Source organism: Phyllostomus hastatus, unplaced genomic scaffold (assembly GCF_019186645.2).
Source record: "Phyllostomus hastatus isolate PE091 unplaced genomic scaffold, TTU_PhHast_1.1 phas_contig_148, whole genome shotgun sequence".
In the NCBI taxonomy this organism is placed as follows: domain Eukaryota; kingdom Metazoa; phylum Chordata; class Mammalia; order Chiroptera; family Phyllostomidae; genus Phyllostomus; species Phyllostomus hastatus.
Genome location: NW_025333607.1, coordinates 16,842,321 through 16,867,576, shown reverse-complemented (window position 1 = coordinate 16,867,576; position 25,256 = coordinate 16,842,321). Strand labels below are relative to the sequence as shown.

The 25,256-nt window shown below is 51.2% G+C and overlaps 1 protein-coding gene across 2 annotated transcripts in view; it reads right to left on the bottom strand.

Moving 5' to 3' along the window:
* ESRRG (estrogen related receptor gamma) overlaps positions 1-6,140 on the bottom strand; it is a 508,248-nt gene extending 502,108 nt beyond the window's left edge. For both annotated transcript variants that reach the window (XM_045861556.1, XM_045861545.1), the window contains exons 1-2: positions 6,075-6,140; positions 4,103-4,303 (exon numbers count right to left, since the gene is read on the bottom strand). Coding sequence is in view for 1 of the 2 variants with exons in the window: in XM_045861545.1 (XP_045717501.1) it covers positions 4,103-4,104 (2 nt within the window). In the remaining variant the exon portion in view is untranslated. The remainder of the gene's footprint in view (positions 1-4,102; positions 4,304-6,074) is intronic.
* Positions 6,141-25,256: the final 19,116 nt, after the last annotated feature.

Genomic DNA, 25,256 nt, shown 5'->3' with positions numbered 1-25,256 from the left:
TTTGGGAGATATCTTACTTGATTACATACCTGCTAAGCAGTTGGTGGCAGATTCAGAGGACAAAACTGTCAAAAAAGCATGCCGAAATTAACGGGAAGTTTTCAACGTAAGTCTAGTTGACAATGAATTTCAAATGTTCAGTTTCCTGAAATGAGGTTACCTTCCTGAGCTTACTTTTTTATATCTCAAGGAAAATTTCTGCATAAAAAGTCATGTTTATCTTTTATGACATGTCTGTTTACACGATAATATAACCAGGTTTATTCTAAACAGGTAGAACAAAAAAGCAAATATTTGAATAATTCAGATTTTATAGAATGGCCCTCACTTTAATCTCAAGTATGTGTCTCGCTTAGGTAAAAGCAAATGTGGTTTTAGCCAGAACTGCCTGGAGAATTGTAGTCCAAGTAACCCTGTCTTAGAGAAGCTAAACCTGTGTGGTTCTTGTACTGTTATGATAAGGAAATTTGAGAAATACGGAGACTGGAACCAGCCTGTTGAAGGTGACCAAGAGCTTGAGGAAAATGAATGCTTACGCAGTATTTTATGTCAAAGTCAAGTCGCGTAGAGGGGCGCCCAGAAGACTTAGCAGGCGGCATGTGTGTTCGATGGGCAAATCTGGAAAACACTCGGCCAGAGCAGACATCGGAACATGTGGCCAAAACAGTCACATAAGCGGAGAACTCTGTCCTTCCCTTCAGGGGAAAGTGGAGTCACACCGACGAGACCCAAGAGGAAAACGGGGTGGTTCCTTGTCTAACAAAGTCACTCTGCTCTCCCGTGGGTCCTCCCTCACGGCCGCCACTTGCCCTTCAGGTCCCTGCCCTTTGCCCACACAGGTGTCCATTCATTCAGTCCCGCAAGAAACTCCTGCGAGGAGACCGCGCTCGGCCCCTCCGAGCTCCCACGTCTCAGTGAGAGCGGCTCTATGAGAACACACGGGGTGGGAATGACCGTGTGGCGTGGCGGGTGCTGCCGGCCCCAGGAAGACTGCGGGGCTCTGGGCAGAAACTGCTCCATCTCTGGGGGAAGCGGCCATTGCCCTTCCCACGCACACACGTCCGGCAGGACCACTTGTTTCCAAAGTCAAAGCTCCCGCTGGGGAGGTGGGAGGGGTGGCTAGAGTCGCCCCTCAGGCCATTTTCAGTCCCCAGATGGCCCGCCACACTGTGCAGGGGACAGGATGGTGGCCAAGGGCTTGGAGGTGCGGCTGAGGAAGACGGACCGGCTCCTACAGCTCTCCTCGCGTGGACCCACCGAGCCGGTCATCCCACCCCTGGTGACTCGGCAGCTCCTGGCACCAGGAAAAGCACAACTCGGGGACTGTCCTGTGTTTATGCTCTGAGTACTCGTAAAAGGGTGACCCGAGTCTCCAACCATAACCCCAGGCCATCTCGCCAGAACGAGGCCCACTCCCCACAGGCGGCCCCGGCAGCCCCTGCTGCCAGCTCCCCTGCATCGTTTCCCTCTCGTTGCCCCTTCTTGGGGCACAGAGGTCGCACACCTGAAGAGTCTGTACAAGGACAGTCCCTGTCCCGCCACTACCCAGAGTCCCTTGACAACAGAAGCAATTTCGGAGAGAGTGGAATTCCTTCTTCCCTTCACTAGTTCCTAGGGGGGTGCAGAGGTGCACCCCCCCGCCCTCACGTCTTCCCATGCACACAAAGTGAACTCTCTGGTGTTGTCTGGGTGGTGGGACGTCTCTGTACTCACACTGAGGAGGAGAGGGCAGGGTCCTCCTTTCCAGGCCCTGCCTGCAGCTACGCAACAGGGCGGGGTCAGGGAAGATTCTGCAGCCAGGAGAGAAGGGGCTGGAAGGGTCAGGCAGCGCAGCAGCACGGGGAGCGAGGACGGAGCTCACGTGCACCTTGCTTCCCTGAGCCAGGGGAGCTCCCAAGCTCTAAGACCGGCAGAGGCAGGAAGATGCCTAAAACCAGGGCGATGTCAATGAGCACGCCCCTCACACCATAGAGCCAAGCCTAGCTCACCGTGCCCACTTTCCAGCCCCCTATTCCGGTCCAGACAGAGTCTCAGGGGCTGCAGAGAGGCCTCGCCAGCCTTCTAGGGCTCTGGCCAGCTCCTGAGGGACGCGTGTTTTAGGACACTGGGGCAGGGTATTTCCACACAGCTGAGGGTCAGGAGCTGGGGAACCTGAGAAGTGCAAGGTAGTCCATGTGCAGGGGACAGGCATCCACTGCCCCCCCACCCCCCCCCCGCCCCCGCCCCCGCCCCCTAGGCCAGAGAACTTGGGGAGGGGTGTGTCTGAGCTTACTCCACGGCTCTCTGGAAACATCCTGTTCTCCTCAAGGCAGAAGCGGAGGAAAACCGGTCAGCTAGAGGTCATTCTTTTTTAACCAAACCTTTCCTCTTAGCACAAGTTTTCTCGCATTTCCTCTTAGCTCCCATCTTTTTGTTGTTGTTGTTGTTAACTTCTCCTTCCTTCCGCTTCTTCCTCCCAGGATTTCTGGAAAGATTTAGATGCCCAGACAAGCCAGAGACAAGAGAGCTGCGAGGCGTTCACTGTCGGGCGTGGGGGCGGGGAGAGAGACGCGAACACCCGCAGTTCCGGTGGGGAAGCCCCGGCACCGGCGATTCCTGCCGCCAGCTCCGGGCTGTAAAGTTGTACCACCTTGAACATGGGCTCCTGGCCCCTCCTGCAGCCCAGGAACAGTAGCTTCTCCTTGGAACGTGGCGGCTGAGTTTTCCAAAGCTGTTTAGGGCAGGCTGGGCTGAGGATCCGGACAGCTCTAGGCCAGGGAGGAGCGCCCCATCCGCCCTCCTGAACCAGCCTGTCCCTGCAGTGTGAGCCCAGGCGCGCCTCGCGGACTCGGGATGGAAACAGGCCCCTCCGCAGGGGCAGACTGAGTGCTTTGGGGATGCGGCCACAGGGGGATTCCAACTGCGATATCCACTGTGAGAGGAGAAATCTGGGGGTGACCCGGGGCCGTGCACACACGTCAGAGGCGAGGCCTCAGTTCTCTCCTCGGGGAGTCCTAACTGCTCCTCACGTCCGCACTGGGGCTCTGATCTCCCCCCAAATGCTTCGAAGCCTCGGGGTATTTTCAATCACGACCTTCCCCGGTCCCTCCCCCGATACCCTGCCCTGGCTCTGGGGGGGAAGGGTGGTGTGACCCACCCTGCGGAGTCTCAGGCCCGCGGCCGCAGATAAACCCGCCTGACCACTGCAGGGCGCACACAGGCTTCCCTGCGCCGCGGACCCCGCACCTTAGCGCTTCTCTTCTTGAGTTCGGCGATGGCTCGAGCTGGCCCTGCTCCCCGCCCCTTCGAGGCCTCAGTTTCAAAACACAGAAGTGTCATTTAAGGCTCTGCCATTTAGAAAAAAGAGGCCAAGGTCAAGGCCCAGGGATCACAGACCAACTAGATACACTTGCGCCTTTGCCACCTCTGCAAACAAGTGCTGTCGGAAGCCTCTGCAGGGGAAAAGGCGTCGCAGCGCCCACCCTTTTCTACCTGGAATTTAGGAACCTGACCTTGACCTTGTTTCTCGGCTCGCCTCAGCCAGTGCCCGCCTCCTCTCCTTTCCACCCCGGGGGGTGCTGAGGTCCTGAGGAAGACAACTGCCCCTGCCTCACAGAGGGACGGTCTCAAAAGGTGAGGCTTCCGGAGCACTGCCTCCCCGACCCGCAGTGGGTGCTGGGGGTGGGGAAAGCAGGGTCTCTATCCACAGGCGCCAGACCCCTCCCTCAGCTCAGCTCGGGGTCCCGCTCCAGGCGCCCTGCATCCCGCGCCTCCTCCACCCTAAGCCCCGCGCAGTTTTCTGCTTTGTGAAACCCACAGGCGCAGCCCAGCCCAGCCCGCCTCCCACGTAAAGGCCAGTCCAGTCGTGTTTGCGCACAGAGGCAAACTCAGCTGGAAGTTCGGATGGAGCAGGGGAGAGTCAGAAACACTGAAAGAGAGAACGCGCAAAGGGAGACGTGGAAGAGGGAGGGAGAAGAAAGGAGCTGGGCGTCCGTCGTTAGAGGGGAGGAGGCGGGGGTCCCAGCAAGACACGGAGGGCGGGCACGCCGGTGGAGTGGCGGCGCCTCCCCCCGCGTCCACCAGCCCCGGCGCAGGGGCCGAGCGGGGTCAAGTGCGCACTCACATGGTCGGACCGCAGAGCCGCTCTCTCCGCTGCTGCGGGTGGGCGCTTTCGGGGCTTCCCACGACCTTCTCCGGCTGCCTGCGGTGTGTGGGCTCTTTAAATGAACCCCGGGCAGCGTCCAGACACGCCGCCAGGCGCCGTGGGGACCCTTCTCACTTCGCCCTGGGAAGCGGGCGCGGGGACCGCGGTGGCCGGTGCAGCCTGTAAATAGCGAACTTTTAGACTGAATTAAGTCGCAAGTGGGAGGAGAGGGCGTCATTTTGCGCTGGATGCCCTTTCCGGGTTCCACCCAACCTCCCCTCCGGCATCTCCAAGCAGGATTCGGGGAGCGACAGATTCGGAGAGGAGGGTGGGATTTAACTGTATTGTAATTTACAGTACTTTTGTTACATTTTTGCAAGGGGGGGCACCTCGCACTTGGACCCTCCCCATCAGCCCCCCTTTGCTCCTCCCCCACCTGGACACTGCCGGCGGCAGGCAGCCAGGAAGGGCAAAGGCCGGGGAAACTGAGTTCCTCGGCTTGGCTGCGGGCGCAGGGAGGTGGAGGGGCACGCGGAGCCGGCCGGGTTTCCCCTGGGATTCCGGGAACGACCGAGGGAAAGTGGGAAACTGCCAGAATTTGGGATTTCCTTCCAAGTCCGGGGCGGGAATTTAGGTAATCCCGAGTTTCCCACGTCAATCCCGAGTTCGGGAGTGACGTGCGAATGGGGGGTGGGGGCAGGCAGGAGGCGCAGCGGAGCTGCCATTCGGAGCAGGTTTTCTTCCCCAGCGGCGACGGCAGCCCTCCCTCCCGGGCTAGCCAAGGACGCGCTCAGCAACTGTGTTCGAGCCTTCTGCCCCAACCCGGCCGCGGGAGCCGAGGCACAGGCCAGGGTTAAATCCTCGCTTACCTCGAGCGCTCTGGAAAGCCAAGTGCATGCAGCAGATGGCACCCTGCGTCCCCCTCGCTAGCGCCCTGGGGCCCAGGCCCTGCTCACACCTGCTGGCCGACAGGAAGGCGTCTCATCTACCCGGTCCCGAACCTGCACTCGCTGGCCACCCCCCACCCCCTTGCCTCGGGCCAGGGCCTCAGTGGGAATTGGGTTAGCTCGGTTTTCATATCATTCTGGGCGTTTTCTGAAAAATGCCCCCACCCCCACCCGGGCGGCCACTCCCAGGACCAGAGACTCTCGCTGGCCACCCCCAACCCCCACTTCCGGAGGATGGTGCGCTAAATTTACTCTGCTTGTCTCACTGCAATGGGAGTCAGTAGGGTGGGTAGTCAGAGTGTGGTGCGGGAGTTGGAGAAAGTAAGGAACCGCAGGTGAGGAGGTTGCACTGCGTTCCTCAAGGACTCCGTTCTCCACGCAAGGCCTGGGCGTGGGGGCCAAGCCCGCCCCGGGGGTCTAGAGGCAGTCTCCAGTTGGGGTGGGGGAGGAGCCGGAGAACCACTGCCTACCCCGGCCCGACGCCGGCGCGGTGTCCTTTAAAACACGGGAGTGTCAAACACCTCACCTTCCCCCCATCTGGGGAGAAAATCAAAGAGGGTCCCTGAGGCAGGTGGGGTGGGGGCGTCGCCCCGCATCTGCGCTTCTGGTAACACCACTTTCCATCAGCTACCTCCCCCGACACAGAAAAGTTCTATTTTGTTGTCCCCAGAATCCAGGTGAGTTTGGCAGGAGAGAAAAAGGCGAAGGTGCTCCGGAAGTGACAGCAGCGCCCGGACGCTCCCTGCTGGCTGTGCTCCACCCCGGCGGATGCGAGCAGCCCCCCCCCCCGCCCCCCCCACCGGCCGGCCAGCAAAGCCGGCGCACCAGGCTCTGGGACTGTCCAGCAGCGGCCCTTCCCTCCCTTCCCCAGGGGCCTGGACCCTGCGGGGCGGCCCGACACCTGGAGCACAGCGAGCTGCAGGGCGCTGGCAGACAGAGCAGGACAGGTGGAGCGCGGGAGTGCCGGGGCACCCCTCCTGCCCGGCGCTCCCCTGGCTACGTACCTGTCCGGGCCTTCCCTCTCCAGCTGCTGTCCCGGCCGCGACGCCCGGCCCAGAGCCAGCCGCCCTCCAGCCCAGCCCGCCCCCGCCCTCTCCCACGCGCTAGGCCAGAATCGGGGCGGTCTCTCGAGGGCCATTGGCGTGGGCCGCTGTTTCGGGCTCATTCCTAGGATTTCCCCGGGCTTTGCGGCCCCTTTGTGGGCTGGGAAGAGAGGGTCCAGGAGAGGACCTCACTTTCCACGCCTCCCACACTTCCCCCCAAATCCCTCAGGTTCCCCTCTTCCCGCCCCTGGAGCCTAGACTTGGAAAGTGTGGTCGCCCGGGGAGAAAGCGGGGTGGGAACCTCCGGGCGCGCCTAGCGTGGAGGTCAGACGCAGGCTTGCGGGGGTTCTCCAAGGTTCTGGGTGTCGTTACGAAGGGAACGGCCCGATGGGGACAGAAACTGCAGTTGCACCGCGTCCCCGTGGGCGTCTTTGCGCAAAGTTCACGTCTATTGTTTGCTGCCTCGGGAAGGCTGCCCAGAGTGATAGATCTTTCTAGATCCCATCACTGGGAGAAAAATCCCAGTGATAACGATTATCTCCGGCTCGCGCTATCTCGCCATCGCCCCAATTTATCTCCCTCGCGCTCCAGACACTCGGGGAGACGAGGTGGGTGAGGGGCTGGCGGGCGAACGGGCCGAGCCGCTGCCCTCGGATGGAGCGGATGGAGCGGAGAGGTGCGCGGCCACCTCCCTGGTCCCACTCCGCTCTGTTCGGCTCCGGGCTGGGGGGAGAGGACACGGCGGGCTTCTCTCTCTGCCAAGCCTCACGCGCCTTTCAAATGATTTTAGTCTGGCGCTCCGGTCCATCCATACACATTTCCAATCTCATGGCTCATAAACTATTAGCAAAATGGTTTCATTATTCACCTTCTGTACCCTACAAAAGGGAAGGAAGAAGGGAGCGGCGGGGAGGCGGAGTGGGGGCGGGGGCCGCCGTTGGACACCAGTTAACAATGACGCTGCTCGCGCTTGAATCACGGCTCGGACTGCCTTCGCCAGGCTGACACTCGCCAAGCTGACGCATTTCGAAGGGTCTGCAGCCGACCCCTCTCTGCCTGCCCCCACCCCGCCCTTCCTTCTCTCTCCCCCCCCCCCCGCATCCATCACTACACATCTCTCCGTAGCACCCAGGGTTCTAGAGGGACCAGATGAATAGCCAAGACACTGCCGATCCATTATTTGCTTCATTAGGCGTCATCCATAGGGCCCGCCCTGCAGATAGGACACAGACGACTAATGGGTTAGAAAGGCGTCCCCCGGCCCCCTTTCGGGAGGCACCGGTGATGGAATCACACGCCGCCCCGAATCCAGAGATGCAAGTCTGGGGTGATAACCGGGAAGTTGACTCAGCGGCTCAGGGTGGCATCAAGGGGCCCCGCTGGGCACCAAGCCCTGTCTGGCTTCCGCGAGCCCTGGGAAGCGAGGACGTTGCAGAGTGGTGTGTTCACGAGTGTGTGCCTGCGTGAGCGCGTGTAAAGAGGGCCATACAGAATACAAGGAAGAACAGATGGGGTCTTTGGTTGGCTCTGGAAGGAGGCAAAAAAAATGAAATGAATCAAACCTAATCAAAAGACAAACGGGGGCAAACTGACTCGTGGAGGCCTGAGGATGGGGGCAAGGGCCCACCCGGGTAGGGAAGTGCGGGCAGGCGCTCGCGGGCAGGGGCATCCCGGCGAGCGCAATGGGGGCCGGCTTCTCCGCTGGGGGCGGTGATGCCAGGAGTGTCTCCATCAGCACTTTTACTTTTCATGTAAATGCATTTTATCTGGAATGGCTCTGTCACCACACACACACCCACGCGCGCGCACACACACACGCACGCACGCACTTCACGTGCACTTTCTGAGAATGTGAAGGACCCCGGGCACGTGGGCGTGCGGTAATCATCCCTGGATGGAAAACCAATCTGGCCGCCGCAGGCCCCGCGCGATGCCGGCGGGCGGCGGCGGCGGCGGCGCACGCGGACCCGGGCTCCCCGCGCTCGCCGGGTCACCACGCGGCGCGGCGGCCGCCCGCCGGCTGTTTAATATACATGGGGTGGGAACGCGGGGAGAGGGATCTGCTGCCTGCACGCCCTCCCGAAAGAAATCAATTTGCCATTTATTTTTGAAATCTATAGATTTTGGGATTTTTTTCCCCAGCACACCCCCCCTTCCAGAACAGTGACCCACATTTAATTACGTCTTTTAATGACTTTTCCCGTATTCACCGTTGCTATTTCATGTTAAGGGCGGGAGCGGGGTGGAGTTTCTTTTGGAGGGGTAGTTCTGGCATCTTCAAAAAGATTTGCCTTATGTGTTAATTGCATGCTGTTAAGCACATCTGGGAATGCGTGCTGACCAACTCGGACCAACTTTTAATTAACACATTGACCCCGCGAAGAGGCAGCCGCCCAGCCCCCCTCTCGAAATATGCAGACGAGCCGTGTGGAGGCGGGGCGCCACCAGATGCCTGCGAGCAAGTGCCTGCGTCCAGGGGCCGGCGGGGTGCACGCTGCAACCGTTCACGCTTTCTGTGAGCGTTTTTCTTGTCTCACTTCCACACAAAGAAAAAGGGTAAGTGACCAGCTCCCAGAGCAGGTTTATCTCCTTTTCATGAGACTTGACTCTGGGAGGAGGAAGTGGGAGAGTGGGAGGGAAGACCCCTAAAGCTAAAGCCACTTCTATCCAACATGCCTGGGCCTGAGCTGGAGCCGGAGCCTGGGCTCTTGGAAGGGACTGCATTCTCTGTGAATGAACAGAAGCAGCGGCCAAGAATGCTGGTGGAAAGAGAGGCCGAAGGAGCAGCTGGCCTCCCTCTTCCCAACCTTCTGGCCTCTACCCGCCGCCCTCTGAGGCTGAACCACCAAGTCCAGGGCCCCAGGTCGGAGAAAGAGCAATAGGCATCTCCTGCTCGGAACACACAGGTGTCAGGCGCAGGCAGGGGTACCCAGTGGCTGTTTTCAGGATGCTAGGCCTTTGCCCAGGAGTCCACGCTATTCAGGGCGATCTTCTAGCCAGAGCAGTCAAGTCCGGGCTGCAGGGGGGAGATGCTCGCAGCACAGTAGGCAGCAGCCTCCGCCAGGCAAGTCCACCCTAAGGCCTTTCGTTCTAGACTGCTGCCCTTGCACGGGCAGTGGTACCTTCAGAGAGAGTGCCCAGCCTGCTTCCCTGCAGAGCACACACGCACATTAATCCCCACACAGGCGGATTTTCTCCTCCTTTCTCCTTTCGCCTCTGATCTCAACTGCTTCCCTCTTCCAAGTGCTCAGCCTGAGCAGACATCCCTATAAAAAATACCAAAGTGGCATTCCTTCTCTCAGCCATAAAAAAGTTGGAGTGAATCACTCCCGAGCTGCCGTTTAACGTCCCCTCCAGGTGATAGTGGGAGTTCCTTGTCTGACATTTTTCATTCCCCAATACAGAACTTCCCGATAAACGCACAGTCCCAGCACGAGGCTAGGTCTAGTCGCAGTAAATTCACAGCTGTGTGTTCTTTGTCAGTGCTTTGGGAGATGTAATGCGACGAGATTGCTCCCCAAATTCCTCCCACTTTTTCCCTGATTCTTAGTCTCCCTTTTTTGGTCCTCTTGGATCTGTGTTTCCTATCCACTTCTCGTCACATCTGCCAAATTTAACACTAAAGGAACAGAAAAGACAAAAACAAGAGAACAGTGCTCTATTCCTCAGTATTTCTGAGTTCTCCCAGGCTTGTTTATATTCTGGTAAAGATATAATCAACTCACATCTTTGCTCAGGAGAAAAATCCAATCAGCCGGTGAATTACAAGGTCCCTGTGCAACGGGAAGGCCTCTGGACAGTTAGCACAGGCGCTGCCTGCACGGCTGTGTTTGCATTTCACTGGACAACTACTACTTATTTCAACTCATAAATTAGTCTGAAAAACTGCCACACACACCTGATATGCAGAGAAATACAAGACTTGGGAACTCCAGCTGGCTCTTTTGATTTACTCGGTCTGGTAAGATGTATGTTTTTATAAGAATGGAGGGGAGGAGTCAGCAGTTTGATTTGGAAACTCTTTTATGGCTGAATCTGGTGGCAGGTTTAAACCGAACAATGTGGTTCTTGCTGGGGACATTTGCATGGCACATCCATATGCATTAGCAGCTGCATGGTGTTGGAGCATCCCTTCCTGTGAGCTTTCATCTCTTCCTCCCCCTTCTGCCTTAAAGGAAGTAGGTGAGAGGCCGATAGGAGAACCATAGAGACTAAAGATGCTCGACTTCCTGTGTCCTTCAGGCCCTGGCACCAGGTTGACCTGTACCAGCCTGATGCTCTTGAAGATTTTGGAATACTTGAAGGAGCTGGCCTCCCTGCTTACATGCGTTTAAAAATTACTACAAGAGACTAACATTGTATAAGATAAAATAAAAAGTTACTCAGAGAAAGGAGCCATGGCGATTCACCTCTCTATTTAGGAACACAGTATTGTCCTCCATGTTCTGCTAATTTGCTTAACGACTTAATAGAGAAAACTTTTTATTAGATGGATTCCTCTTTATGTCTTCAGGCTTCACTTGTTGATGGATGTAATAGTTTTGAATAAAGAGAGCGAAGATTTTGCCACTCTGGCATGCAGTGATGGTGTCAGAGACTTCAGGAGACATTCCAGAAGACGTTTTCTTCTCCAGGCATCATGTCAGCTGTGCAGAGGCCACTGACTCATGTCCACAGCCCTGCACTGCAGCCAACCCTCCCTAAACGCCACCTCATGTGTCTGATCCCCCCGGATTCCAGTCGTCTGTAACCACAATGTCACACTGAAATCCAAAGGAAACTGGGTTCTCATTGAGTCTGGTTCCATCCACTCACTCAGGCTATTTTTTTTTTTACAGAAAACTGTACATTTACACTCTGGTCATCAAGCCAGGGTGACTACGAAGCACACGGAACTCAAACCAAGAGACTTGCTTACCATCAGCACATTGTTAAAAATCAGCTCTTATTTCTGCTCATACTCAGTCTTGTTGTGGAATTCTTTGGGAATAATTAGGCTCAGATTTTCAAAGTACAGGTGTACTACAAAAGGAAACACAAGTCTTACACACACACAAGCAAAGAAAAAGAGAATAATTCTTATCAGAAATCACAGTGACCAAAGACACTAGAGCTAGTAGGGGCTCCTGCCACTGTTTTGCAGCTTTTTTGATCACCAGAGAAGGTGTTTAGAGGAAAAAATTAAATGAGAGTAGTTCGTGCCATCTATTTTTTCTAAAATACTTGAAACTAATATGCAGTGTTGTGCGAACGTACACACGCACAATGACACAGAAATATGCATGAGCCTAAATAATCATCTAGTTTTATGTCTTGTTTCCAGATGTTTGCCGATACCACCGGTGTGCTGCTTTGACCTCACCGAAGGCAGGTCTCCGCTATTCATTGGAATCCTAGATGATTTAGGTATCACAGAACAAATTTCTCCCTCCTTCCACTACACAAGGATTGTTGTTTTTGTTTAACTATTCAGGTTTAAAACAGTAATTCAATCTAATGTGGATTAGAGTAAAAACAGTTGTTTGATATTATATAATGGAAAGATTAATCAGCTGCATTATTGTGTTTAAAACATTATAAGAAAACTATAAACTAACATTTCTCATTAACACAAATGCAACGAAATATTTGCAAATCTCGTTCAACAATGTATACAAGGATTTATATACTATGACTAAGGAGGATTTATCCCTGTTACACAAGGCTGGTTTAACATTAAAAAAATCAATTAATATAATCCATCACATCAACAAGCTAAAGAAGAAAAACACATCATCATATCAATTGATGCAGAAACAGCATTTGGGCAAAATCTAGCACCAATTCATGACAAAATTCTCAGCAAACTAGGAATAGAGGAGAACTTCTTCAACTTAAGAACATCTACAAAAATCCTATGGCTAACAGCATACATAACAGTGAGAAATTAAAAGCTTCCCCATTAAGATCAGGAACAAGGCAGGGATGTTCTCTCTTGCCACTGTTTCTCAACATGATACCAGAAGGCCTAGTCAATGCAATAAGACAAGAAAAAAAAGGTATACTGATTGGGAAGGATAAAATAAAATTGTCTTTATTCACAGAGAACATGATCGTTTATGTAGAAAATCTGAAAGAACTGACAACAACAACAACAACAACAAAAACTCCTGGAATTAATAAGCAACTATAGCAAGGTTGCAGGGTATAAGGATCATATACAAATGCCAATTGCTTTTCTATATACCAATAGTGAACAAAAGTTTTTTTAATTAAAAATACATTACTATTGGGTTGGCCAAAAAGTTTATTTGTTTTTTCCCATAAGATGGCTGTAGTAGTGCTTAGCTGTCTTTAACTTCATTCAAAACAATTTTGTGAGATTGTATTTGTGGCAGCTGTCATATCAGTGTGCATTTAAAGAATGTATCAAAATTGGTAAATTTTTGTGTAGTCATTTTAATACTGAAGATGAAAAAATACACAACATTTTCAGCATATTATGCTTCATTATATCAAGAAACAATACAAAAAAAGGTTTGTGCTGTATATGGAGAAGGTGCTGTGACTGATTGAACATGTCAAAAGTCGTTTGCGAAGTTTTGTGCTGGAGATTTCTCACTGGAGGATGCTCCACAGTTGGATGGACCAGTTGAAGTTGATAGCAATCAAGTCAAGACATTAACTGAGAACAATCAGCTTTATACCATGTAGAAGACAGCCAATATACTCAAAATATCAGAATCAATCAAGTTATTGGTGAAAATGAAAAATGTGTCTTTTATTTTATGGAAAAAAACATACAGACTTTTTGGCTAACCCAATATTCACATCAGCACCCTAAAAGAAAACATACTTGGGTATAAATCTAATAGATTATGTATAAGGAACATATGAGAAAAACTATGTTCAAAACCAAGCACACTCTTACATACGACCCAGCAATTGTACTCCATGGTACTTACTCACATGAATTGAAAATGTATGTCCACACAAATCCCTGCACGTAAATGTTTATAGCACCTTTATTCATAATTTCTAAAAGTTGGAAGCAACTGGTTGGTCATTTGGTAGAGGAATGGTGAAATAAACTCTGACAATGGAACATTATTTAAGGCTAAAAGGAAATGAGCTCTGAAGCTATGAAAAGGCACGGATGAGCCTTACATGTATATTGGGAAGTGCAAGGAACCAATCAGAAAAGGCTGTGTGATTCCAACTCGGTGACATCCAGGAAAAGGCAAAACCACGGAGACAGGATAAGACTCAGAGGTTGCCCGGGACTGGAGGGGGGCAGGGAGGAACAGGTAGAACACAGAGGAGGTTCAGGGCAGGGAAATGACTCTGACCCTGCAATGGTGGGTACACGTCACTGCACAGAACCCACAGAGTGTACAGCACCAAGAGTGAGCCCCGCTGTAAACTTCGGACTTTGGGTGACAATGATGTGTTTTAATGCACCGCAGTTCCACCGGTTGTCATGGATGTACCTCGATGGGGCAGGAAGTCGACAGTGGGGGAGGCTGTGCATGTGTTGGGGGAAGGGCATGTGGGAGCTCTCCATACTTTCTGCTTCCAGGTTTTACTGTAAACTTAAAGCTGCTGTATAAATGTTTATTAAGAAAACTAACTCATTTGCCATAGTTAGTAAGTTATTAGCAGCATATCCCAGCTCATAGGCTCTAGGTCTTGCTGCTTTGCAAAATCTCTCCATGAATATTTTCATTTCTCTGCATTGCTAAGGAGGGTATGTATATACACTACTAAATGGCAAAAGAGCCTTGTAACTAGTGTGACTTAGCAAAAGAAAATCAACCGGAAGAAATATTTCCAGGGCAGACGACAAACACATTTTGGAGTATTATGGTAATTTATTAAGTGGAACCAAATGGACTATGCAACTGGGGAACATAAATGACCTTCATGGGGAAGAGGAATGACATGTATGATTTCCCCCATTGTCCTGGTCTCCCCCACTGCCATTAACCCTCTCACGTGCGGGGCACTCACCCTGTGAGTGTGCACTCGCACGTGAGCCCCTGCTTTGTATGTACTCCCCCAGTTCATCCTGACACAACCCTGCGAGGGAGGCGCGCCCAGCCCCGTTTGACTGGTGAGGAAACCGAGATACGGCAGCTCCTCTCCTTCTGGACACCTGCCGCTCTGCATTAGGAATCTGTGAGTGCAGTTCAGTCCGATATTTTTGAACAGATTTTCATGTACATGCATGCACAGGAAAATGATACTTATCCTTTCCTAGAACTGTATCTGAAGCACAGTACTGTAGGGGAAGCCTGTGAGGGAGGTCAGCCGGGCTATCTATCGGGTCCGTACACTCTACTGACCACAAAAGTAAGTGTCACTCTCCGGTTGGTACTACCTGAATGCCGTATCTCGCTGCCAGCAAGAGTCTTTTGCTAGGGACTATTTACAGGGCTTGAGGGTAGGGGTGAGGTGGTGAAATTCTCCTAATAATCTGGAAATCAAGCAAATAAGGCCAGCTGCCGAGTCTGTAATGTGACACAGTGATGAAGCACCGTGAGCGTCTACCAAGGAGCTGCCTGGACACAGGCCAGGTGAGGACGCATCCAAGACTCCCAACGAGAGAGGGCTAGTGGTCCAGGAAGTGGACGTCTATTCTCAAGACGCGGATCTGGGAACAGCGGCAGCATCATTCATTGTAAATCCATGTTTCTGCAGTCAGCATTTATTAAGTGCTTACTGTATGACAAGCAGTTTACATATGTTCTCAAGTCATCTTAAAAATAAAAGCATTTAAAAGCAAGTTATTACTCTAATCTGCAGGTGGAAATAAAAAAAAAGAAACACATGCAGATCAATCACATGGCTAAGGAGAGGGGAGGGCCGGGGTTCCCACGCTGGTGCAGTTCACTTTAAGCCCACCCTCGTGAGCACAATCCTGGTTTTGTCCATCGGTCTTTTGTTAGCTGTGGGAGCGTGAGTCTGGTGCTCAGAGGTGAACACAACATTGGCACAGGGTCAGGATCAGGTTTCTGAGTGTAGGGGCTGTGTTCGGGGTGTGGTGAGCTCCTCGTGGGCTATTAACGCTCTTGGAAGGTCCCTGCTTCGGAAGGTCTCCTGGCAGGCGGCAGGCAGACCTTGTCCAGTGAGGCCTTCACCTTTCTCTGCACCTTCATTCAAACTGAAGCAGGACGTTCAATCCTTCGGCTACAAAGCATTACTTGAGAATGACTCACTTTCTCCCATGGACAGGGATGGTTTCAGTATTAGCAAAAACAGAAACTAAGCAATTACAAATGACACAAAGCGGGGATATTAACTTCCACACTTTTTTCTGTTTATTAAATAAATGTTGAAACCTCTTATCCATCATTGGCTTTAGAAGATGTCTTAATATTCTTCTTCCTTCATCCTTTTTTTCCCGCGGAGTGTCCAACTGTCATGTCAGGATGGATTAAAATAATTTCCTTGATTTTAATAGTAATTGCGGAATATGTCCAAACTCTCGAGTCTCAGCTCTAGTCCTCCAGTTCACACTTCACACGGGGCCCTGATGAGCCATACCGCTAAATCATGGCTACCTTCCGGCTCTGTCCAGGCCGGCACGGAGGAGGAATGCTTCCCTTCGAGGGGCTCTACAGAGGGCCTGCCCCCAGTGCTCTATTCCCGCAGAGCATTCTGGTCCATTTGGGAGTGTGGCCGTCCCGCCGTCTGCCCCCGCCCGGGGCTCCGTGTTTTGTGGGGGCAGAGCCTGGGCAATGCGAAGGCACAGTGCCTGCCTGATCTGTCAGCAAGAACGGTTTGCTGAGTGGGATGGATACAAGAAAAAAGGCTTTCTCCTTCCTCCTTTCACCTTGAGGAAATGTAGAGTCCTCCTGATACCTGATATCAACAGTGACCATCTTCTTGGGCGCAAACATTTAAAAGTTCTCTGCTTAAGGATTTCAGACCAGTTGGAAATTAATTACACATGCAGACCCGTACCTGTGCTTCTGAAAGCGTAAGCACGTTCCCTATGAAAGCTTTCTGGTCTGGGTGGCTGCACTGGTCATGGGGCCCGAGGTACAGCTGTGGTGCCCATAAGAGTGGTCCCTGTCCCTGAGCTCCCTGGTCACAGGGTGACCCCCCAGTTTGCACAGCCTCTGGGAAATGAGTTTATCGGAGGAGAGGGTGGGGAGAGTACAATCCACCACGGCCTTTGCTAAAACAGTCCAGGGCTCATGCATACTGACCACTGATCTTCAGATGAGGATGGTGAAATACTGATGCACTTGAATCTAGACACTTGGTTTCAGTTTGGGGATTTCCTCCTGCCCAGTCAGCGCAGCCCCTTGCCGGGAGGAGTTCTTCTGCACGAAGGCCTGCTGAGGGCTCAGACCCAGGGTGGCTGTGCAGCCGACGTTTCTTCGGTGAATCAAAGCTCCAGAAGCGAACCCAGACATAAAACACAGGATACCAAGTCCCATTGCTGGGCTTCATGTTCTTTTAAAAAGAAAGAAGTAAAAAAAAGGAAAAGGGTGTATTGCGACTTTTAAACAGAATATTGACTTGTGCTGGGTGCACATAATTGTTCTTGTCATCCACACGCTTGGCTACAGTCGATACCTTTTTATCATATACATTTTTAATCGTATATTAATAAACAAGAAGTCTGCCTCTTATTGATGATTGGATTATGTTATTGACCAAGTCCACAAGTCTGCACATGGCTCCTGAAAGTATAAACAAGGTCAAAATGTAAAGACCTCCTACAGTGTGTATCAAAGACAGGAGACTTTTCTCCAACTCTTCGTGTGGCTCTTGTGCAGAATGACTCCAAGGAGAGCCGCAGAACTTTGCAATGACTTATTGCTTGAATCAATGACTCTGTCTAGACTAAAGAAAACAGTGGAAATGAAAACAGAGCTCACGTTATTTTTGTCGTACTGGATTACTGAAAAGTCTTTGTGCTTTTCAGGCATTCCGGTGGTGACTGATCTACTGCGATAATTTGCGCCGGGCTGCTTTAGGAATCCTCGTTGATGTTGTAAGGACATCGGGTCCCTGGATGTGGACAAACAGAAAATGTTCCTTTTGGGAAAATGGATTCTGCTCACCGCCTGCCGAAAGGACGAGGATTCGCTCCTCTCAGGCCTGGGCCATGCCTGCCATCTCTGCCTTTCTCCATGCCCTGCAGAACCACCGTCTCCTCCCGTGGAGTTAGCCCCTGGTGCGGGCTGCCCAGACACCACACACAGTTGGCCGGGCACCACTGGGAGCACCAGCCTTAGGACAGTAGGCTAGTTATGGCTAGAAGATCTCAACGTGGATCAATTCAATTAGACAAATTCTCACGTACTTAACCATTCTTCCACTCTTCGCTAACACCTCTAGTGTAAATCTAACCATGATGGTTCTGGCATTTTCAGCCACTGAGAAACTGAAGCAACACGTTTTTCTGGACCCAACCTCAACTACCTTTTTTTTTACACATTTGGTGTGAGCTCTGTCTTCTCTCTTCTAATGAACATAGGCCGGCTCCTTCCCCTTGATCAGTGTGCTTCGAAGAGACCACTAACTCCAGGTTTTTACCTTTCCTGCTGAAAGGCCCCTTTAATTCCCCATCGCTCCTCCTGCTTGGGTCTTCACCGTTCCTTCTGCAGTCTGGCCAGTGACGCCGGTGTAAACTCCTTGGTTTGGATACCGTGCGGTGGTCACGGCCGCTGACACACTGTAGGGCTCCAGGTGATGCGAACGTGGGGTCTCCGGCACCGCTCTGCAGCTCCTTCTAGGTCTGTACTTATTTCTAAGTATTTTCTAAAAATCATATTTTAAATAAGGAGGCAAAATATTTTATTTATGCATAAATATAACGTGTTTCTCTCCCTGTCCCCAAAGCTCCTCTTCCAAAAGTGCTTGGGGACAGGAAGATTCTAACCATTATATTTATACGTAAGTATGAATACTTCTGTACTCCATGGACACAATTCAGTAACTCACAATTACGTTTTTGGTGGGGAAGGGTATTGAGGAGAGAGATCATTTTCTTTATCACGGAAGTTTTCTTTTATTTGGGAGCTTTAAGCACTTTTGCAGAGGAGCTTTGGGGACAGGAAGAGAAACAGACTTTAGGCAAAAGAACAAGAAAATGGTTGCTTGAGGGCTACCCTGGGAAGGCATCACCAAAGCACAAATGTCCTGGACATTCACATAAAATAATGTCCTGTCGTTTCACAGTGAGATGTATTCAAACGGCAGTCATACTCCTTTGGAGTTCTTCATTCGCATCAGTTAAATATGATAATGCCTTACGCCTATAGTGATTTATACTTTCCACATTCATTATCTCTTTTTCTTCGTAAAACCTCCGTGACACAGGTGAAGCAGCAATCGGCCTTCCCGCTTCAGCAGGACTGCCGTTCAGAGTTGGTGAGCGCGCTTCCTCAGGAGCAGCTGAGATTTGAACGCATGTCTTCCCATTCCCGGCCAGCTGCTCTTTCCAATTCACTAAATATTTCCAGAGTATCCATTCTGGTACAGACGCGACGCCTGCTGTCACACAACACAGCTGGAATGCTTAAGCTAATTGAATCACCTGCAGGCGAAGCGGAGGACGGGGGACACACGGGAGATGCTCAGAGCCCCAGGGTGGCAGGTGTTAGGAAGCAAAGGGAAAGTCTACGTGCCACTCTGCCAGTCAGGTAACCAGGTAGGCTTCTGACAGAGGCCACCGGCCTCCCACCTGTCAGAAAGCCAAAGCCCCGGTTCCTTTCCATCAAGGTGAAGATGGCTTCCTGCGACCGAGAACTGGGGACAGTGGAATACAGTGTAGCATCCCTCTGTGGCCCAGGAGTGCCTCCAGAGGATTCTGGGATGTTGGGTGGGCGGAGCCCCAGCTCGGTGTCAGGTCTGACCCTGGAGTAGTGAGGGGGGACTCGGGTGGGTGGGGGGAGCACCCTGTGGGGTGGAGAGAAGAAGGATGGAAAGGCTGTGAATCTCACAGATTGTGAGCGAGAGAAACGTGAGTGAAAGTTTCGGTCATCTTTATGTTTCCTTTTTCTCCCTGATTGTGCAAAGCATTTTCTTATTTCAAAATGCAAAATTGGAGATGTTTATATTTGGAAAGAGGTTTATTAGTGTTGAATATGTAGATTAATGGAATTAGCTCCATTGATCAAATAGATTAAAAATCTTAGGACTGAGTAGCTTCGACCTTGTTGCTCCCAGACAAGGGGTCTCTTTCATCATTACCATTTCTGAAAGTATCTTTTTCTTGAGGCAGGAAGCTGTTTCATCACCCAGTAGGTATTTTGGAACCATAGAGAGAGCCACCCTCTGCTAGAAGATCAGGTATTTCATTTACCTGATTTCATTATTAACTGCAGCCAAGGCATCATTCTGGACAGATTCTTGGACAGAATTCCCTCTCAGGAGCTCTGAGATCATGAGAAAACAATTTATTTCTTTCCCATATCACTTCACATTAGGTCAGGACTCAGTCTTAATTAGGTTCTCATTTTCGGAAGAGGCGGAGACCTGCCAGGACGTGAAGAAAGTGATAAGACGGCTGAACAGACACCCCGTTCTCGCAGTCCTGTAATTCCCAGGTGTGCTTTCGCCGCGTCACTCAGCTGGGGGTGTGACGTCGGAACCCCCGGTCCTGAGCCCCAGATCAGCTCTCTACACGTTTCCAAAATACCTACTGGAAGGTTAAACACTCTCCTCCCTCAGGAAAAAGCATATTCGTAGAAATGCTGAAAGGATGTCTAAATCCCTGTCTGAGTTTCAGTTGCTCCTATAACTGGTTTGGCGCTTACGGCTTCTGAAAGGTCACCCGTGCGGTTATTTGCATTCATGGCGCCATCAACAAATATAAATTAAGCCACCTGCAAGAAAAAGAACTCTAAATTTAGGCCATGGGCATAGACTAGGCCCAAAGGATCCATTCCCACTAAATGAGGCTATAAAAACTGAACATGACCTCAGCATTCTCCTGCCCTCCAAAACAAGGCTCAGGATGACAGTAAAGCCAAGAAAACATACTACTAAGAAGAAAGCAAAGGGCAGTGCAGACACTTGCCCATCCCATCATTTCTGGGTACCCCAAGGCCCGGATACGGGACAGGTGTGCAGAGAATCACCGGCCTGAGGCATCAGCTTTCCTTACATAGTACTCGTATTACTCTCCGAGATTCATTCATTCTCTCTCTCTCTCTCTCTCTCTCTCTCTCTCTCTCACACACACACACACACACACAGCATTGTCCCAGGAAAATACAGCCTCTGCAACGTAATCGGCACTAAGCGCAACCCCAGAAGATGGAGAATCACAGCGTCGGAAGGGCTGTTACCAAGCTGCACGGCGGCACGTGTCTCTCTTCAGTGGTGGATCTTGCTGTGTAAATGTGCACGGTGGGGCCTCTCTGCGCTGTGACGCCAGTAAATCCTTAAGAGGTAGCCTGTGGGGAGCCCACTGGGTCTGCTGGTGCAGCGCAGGGTTGGAAACAGTTGGAAAAAAATAGCTTGGTGGCAGCAGGAGAAGAAAAAGGAATTCCAGGTGCCAGGTACAGTGCCATTTAGTGCCTTTATTACTTTGAGGAGGAGTGTGGGCTTTCTGTCATCACTGCTTTCTGTTGGAACTTTTGAAGAGCTTTGTGGCTCCTGTTATACTGAGTAACAATGACAAGGAAGGGCCCTGAGTCTATTTCTGTCCTTGAAAAGTTAGATCACCTGGCTTAGTCAAAGACCAAACTAAAATTTGTACACCGATGCTTCCCAAAGGAATGTTACAAGACAAAACTTTCACACTTACCTATGCTTAGGAAATATTGTTTTAACCAAAATTAAAGAGGTTTCTTCACTCGGGGGCTGCAGTGTCTGTCACAGGCTACGGTACATTAAGAATGTCCTAGACCAGGGGGATACCATAGTCAGTGCTTCCCAAACTCACCCGACCACGGAACCCTTTTCTTGTGGAGCATCTCACCTGACAAGTGTTCCCTAGCTCATGGGTGTGTAGCTACAGAGATGCATATATATATATACATGCATATGTGTATATATGTAAACATATATACACATCTATTACATATATAGTTACATTATACATAGGTATAGACAGATAAATGTACACATTGTATTGTTGTATTTGTGTGTGCAATCCAATAACAGAAAGATTATAGGGACTGGCTAGATGGCCATAGGAAAGACAAATGAGGACAAACTAGATTTATTGAAATGCATTTTGTTAGAGGAATTAATTTCCTGTTAACATGAATTTTTTATTAAAATATGTACATGACACATAACAGTCACTGTTACGGACTCACTCGACTGCATCCCCACGACATTCTCAGACCAAAGCCCTCGCCCCAGCTGCACTCTGCATGGGGACAGGGCTCGGCGGAGCAGCCAAGGTTAAGGAGGCCGTTAGGGCGAGGCCCTAACTCCCCAGGACCAGCGTCCTGATGGGAAGAGGAGGAGGCACCGGGCAGTCTCCCGGACACGGGGTGAAATGGTGGGCGTCTACAAGCCAGAGAGAAGGGGTTTCACCGGGAACCAACCACGAAAGCACCTTAATCTTCAACGTCCAGCCTCCAGAAATGTAAGAAAATAAACCTCTGGTGATCCGCCCAGTCTGCAGTATTCTCTTACGGCAGCCTCAGCAGCCAAACACAACGGCCACTACTCCATTTCCCTTTCCCCTCCCCTTTCTCTGCCAGTCCTGGCATCGCCCGGCCCATGTCGCGTGAGTGTTTCATGCCGGAAGGAGAAGGACTCTAACCGAAGTCCCCGTAAGGAAGGTAGAGTCTCGTTCACTCTCCCCACGTCAGAGACTGTGCACTCATTCCGCACGACGGACGCTACGGTGAGAACTGGACAGCCACCTGGCCAAGAAGAACTTTTAACATCCAGAGCAAGGAGAACGGGTCATTTTGGCCCTTGAAACAGGCCCGTTGCTGGGGAATGAGCTGAGGCAGAGGCCCTCAGCTCCAGGGCACCGCAGGCTAGATGGGTCTTTTAAAGGATCACCTCCAACCTGCAATATGGTCTCCCAGCACCCTGCAAGGAAGTTTCTCTGAGGGAGATAGGATGCACCTTGGGAAGGGTCTGTGGCCAGCCCCGACCGGCGGCTGCTTCGGAAATGCCAGGGGGAAACAAGCACCAACGGGACTGCTCCGGCCCACCGCTATGGCCGCTCCTTCCTTCCGTGGACAGAGGCCTGTCTGGCTGACGAGGACAGCCAGGCTCTGGTCACATGTCACCCAGGTGTCTACCAGGTGAAGCGGGGCCACCCAGGTCCCACACTGTTGAAGATAATTTACCCTCTCTTGTCATTGAACGTTTTTGTCCCAATTTCAGTATTCTCCATAATGTGTCTTGAAGGACATGCAGGGACAGAATCAACTCTAGCACCCCGTCGGCAATAAACACATAAACACACACACACACATGCATGCACACACACACACACAGATTTTATTTCTAATAGAGAAGGCATTTAGAAGGGGCAAGAAACCATAAAAACCAGTGTGATTTTAGGATGAGTTCCACTGACAAGCTCCAACAATAACTTTGTGCACAGGGAGTAGGAAACTCAGTTAACCTCTCTGTTCCTTGGCATTCTAATTTTTCCGGAAGTGATAATCATCATATTTAGGGACCTCGGGGGTGCGCTGAGCGTTAATGAGACAGTGTGAGGCAGCTACCACGTGCTAGGGTAATGTGAGTCCTAGCACTACTTACTGCAAGCTTCTCATTTCTCCGGAAGGAAAAAACACTGTTACATGGAAAGATCTAATACTACAGGGGATGGAGGGGGAACACGTTATCGAAATAACTTGAGCAAAGGAAAGAGCAAATTCACACGGGCACCGAGGGTCAGAGTGTGCCCGCTCCTGAAGTCCCGTCTCTGCTTTATCACGTCACCAGCCCGTGGGGGCAGCACGAATATAGCTTAATTTGGGAACGGATATCCATCCCCAATCCTCCTCTCTGAATAAGGACAGTCAGTGAAACACCTAAAATGTCTATGTCCATTTACATATTGTAGGTGCTAAAAGATACGAAGGAAGGGACAGAGGGGGGAGGGAGAAGGGGTTTCCATTTACTTTGGTTTTAGAATAATATCATAGAATAAAATCATAGAGGGAAGGAGGTCATCGACAATGCAAGAGGACTGGGAATGTGCCCTTAAATGCTATGATTTAAGTCATAGCATAATTGGATAAAAGTCAAAATGACTTTTCTCCATTTACCAGCAAACACGTGCTATTTAGCAAGGGGAGTCAGAAATGTACAAGACACGGCCACTTACTTGCAACAGTGTATACTCCAGGTGGAGGGTTGGCAAACCAATATACACACGTTGAAATAAGTGCACACGATGAGGAATCAACTCTGGGTTACAACTGTCCACGCACCAGACATCCAGGGAGGCGGAGCGACTCGGGACTGACCCAGATGGAGGAGTCTCCCGGGGGAGGTGGCCCCAGAACTGGACTTCCAGGCGAACCTGCTCTCGCCCCTTCTATTCCTCCCTTAACCTGGGAGGTTAAGCTTTTTTCATAAACGAGGAAAGAACTCAAGCAGATCAAGTCACTTTCCAAGGTCACTCAGTCGCCGTCTGTCTAACTGCAGAGGTCTCCACCCAGAAGGGTCTTTTCTGCAGTGTCAGGATTCTCGTGACAGGTAACAGGACACACGCCAAACTGGCCTTTTCTGGTGTAGCTCCCACCCCAGGTAAACCTCGTCACCACCCCCTTCTCCCCCAGGCACCCTCTGCTCCAGCCACACGCTGTGTTTAGGAAGGTCGTAGCCAGAAACACAAGGTATACTTAAATGGATTGAACTGGAAATCATTTAATGAGGAATTATTTCCAGAAAGACGGGCCATAAGGGAAACCAGGAGGGCTGGCGAGGCCCCCAGGGAGGAGCGACACCAGGAGCCATTCCACCCGCAGGACTGAGGAGGCAAGAGGGACAGATGGGCATCCTGAAGCCTGGAGAACGCTGGACTACAGAGGGGGCCAGGTGACAGGAGCACCAGCTTCCCACGGGCACCGTCCCAGACACAGGGAGCGTAAATTCCCCGACCTCTCCTCCACCTGCCCTCGCGTCTCCCCGCAGGGTCTTCCACTGCTCAACCCTCCGGGAGATGGAGGGCGAGAGAGTCCCAGTGTGCGGTCTGTGGAGGTCAGCCTCCCAGACATGGAGGGCAGGGGAGGCCGTGAGACAGGGAGGGCAGACGACAGATCTTAGGGGCAAAAGCAGTACAAGACCTTGCTGCCTTTGTGAACATCTGCTGCCACCAAAGGCCCTCGATGGTCTGGCTAACTCTCTTCATCCTTGCAGACGTGGGTCAGGGGGTTCAAGCACCCCCAGCCCGGGGAAGCCTCAGATAGGAGCCATCGGCCTGTGCTTCCCTCCTCTCTGTGCTCTTTTATTATGGCCCCTACATGTTGCTAAAAGAAGCCACACGCCAGTCAGAGGCTGAGAAAACCCACTCCCCAGATCCAGCCCGAGCCACACAAGGGAGCTGACCAAATTCAGTGCTCAATGATAAGCACATATTTCCTGACATGTTAACTTCCATTTAATTTTAAACTCAGAGAAAGGTAGCCAAGATACTACAAGAAACTCCTATATTCCTTCTTCCCCCCAGATTCACCAATGAACATTTCGCCACATCTGCACTGTTATTTACACGCGTGCAAATTTTGATATATGTAAAAGCTTCTGTATATGTAAAATTTTATATGTGTAAATTTGTGTGTGTAAATTTTTACAAATTTCTAAATTTTCCCTGTTGTTATTTGAAAATTAGAACGATTGAATTCTTTGGCCCCTAAATACTTCCACATATACTCACTAGGAATAAGAACATTCTCTTACACGCTTAGAATACAATAACTGAAATCAGGGAATTTACTATTGATACAATACTATTATTACCCTGTTCACAGTCCATTTTCAAACGTTGTCAGTCGCGCTAGTGACACCCTTCATCACTGGCCCCTCTCCTTCCCCGCAGCCCAGAATCCAATGAAGGGCCGTGCAGCGCAGTTAGTCGTCATCTCTCTCCAGGCTCCTGGAGTCTAGAATGCATCCTCTGCCTCTCTGCCCCCTGACCTTGACATTCCTGAAGAGTATGGGACACTCATTTTGTAGGCTGCCCTGCAATACGGCACCACCTGGCATTTC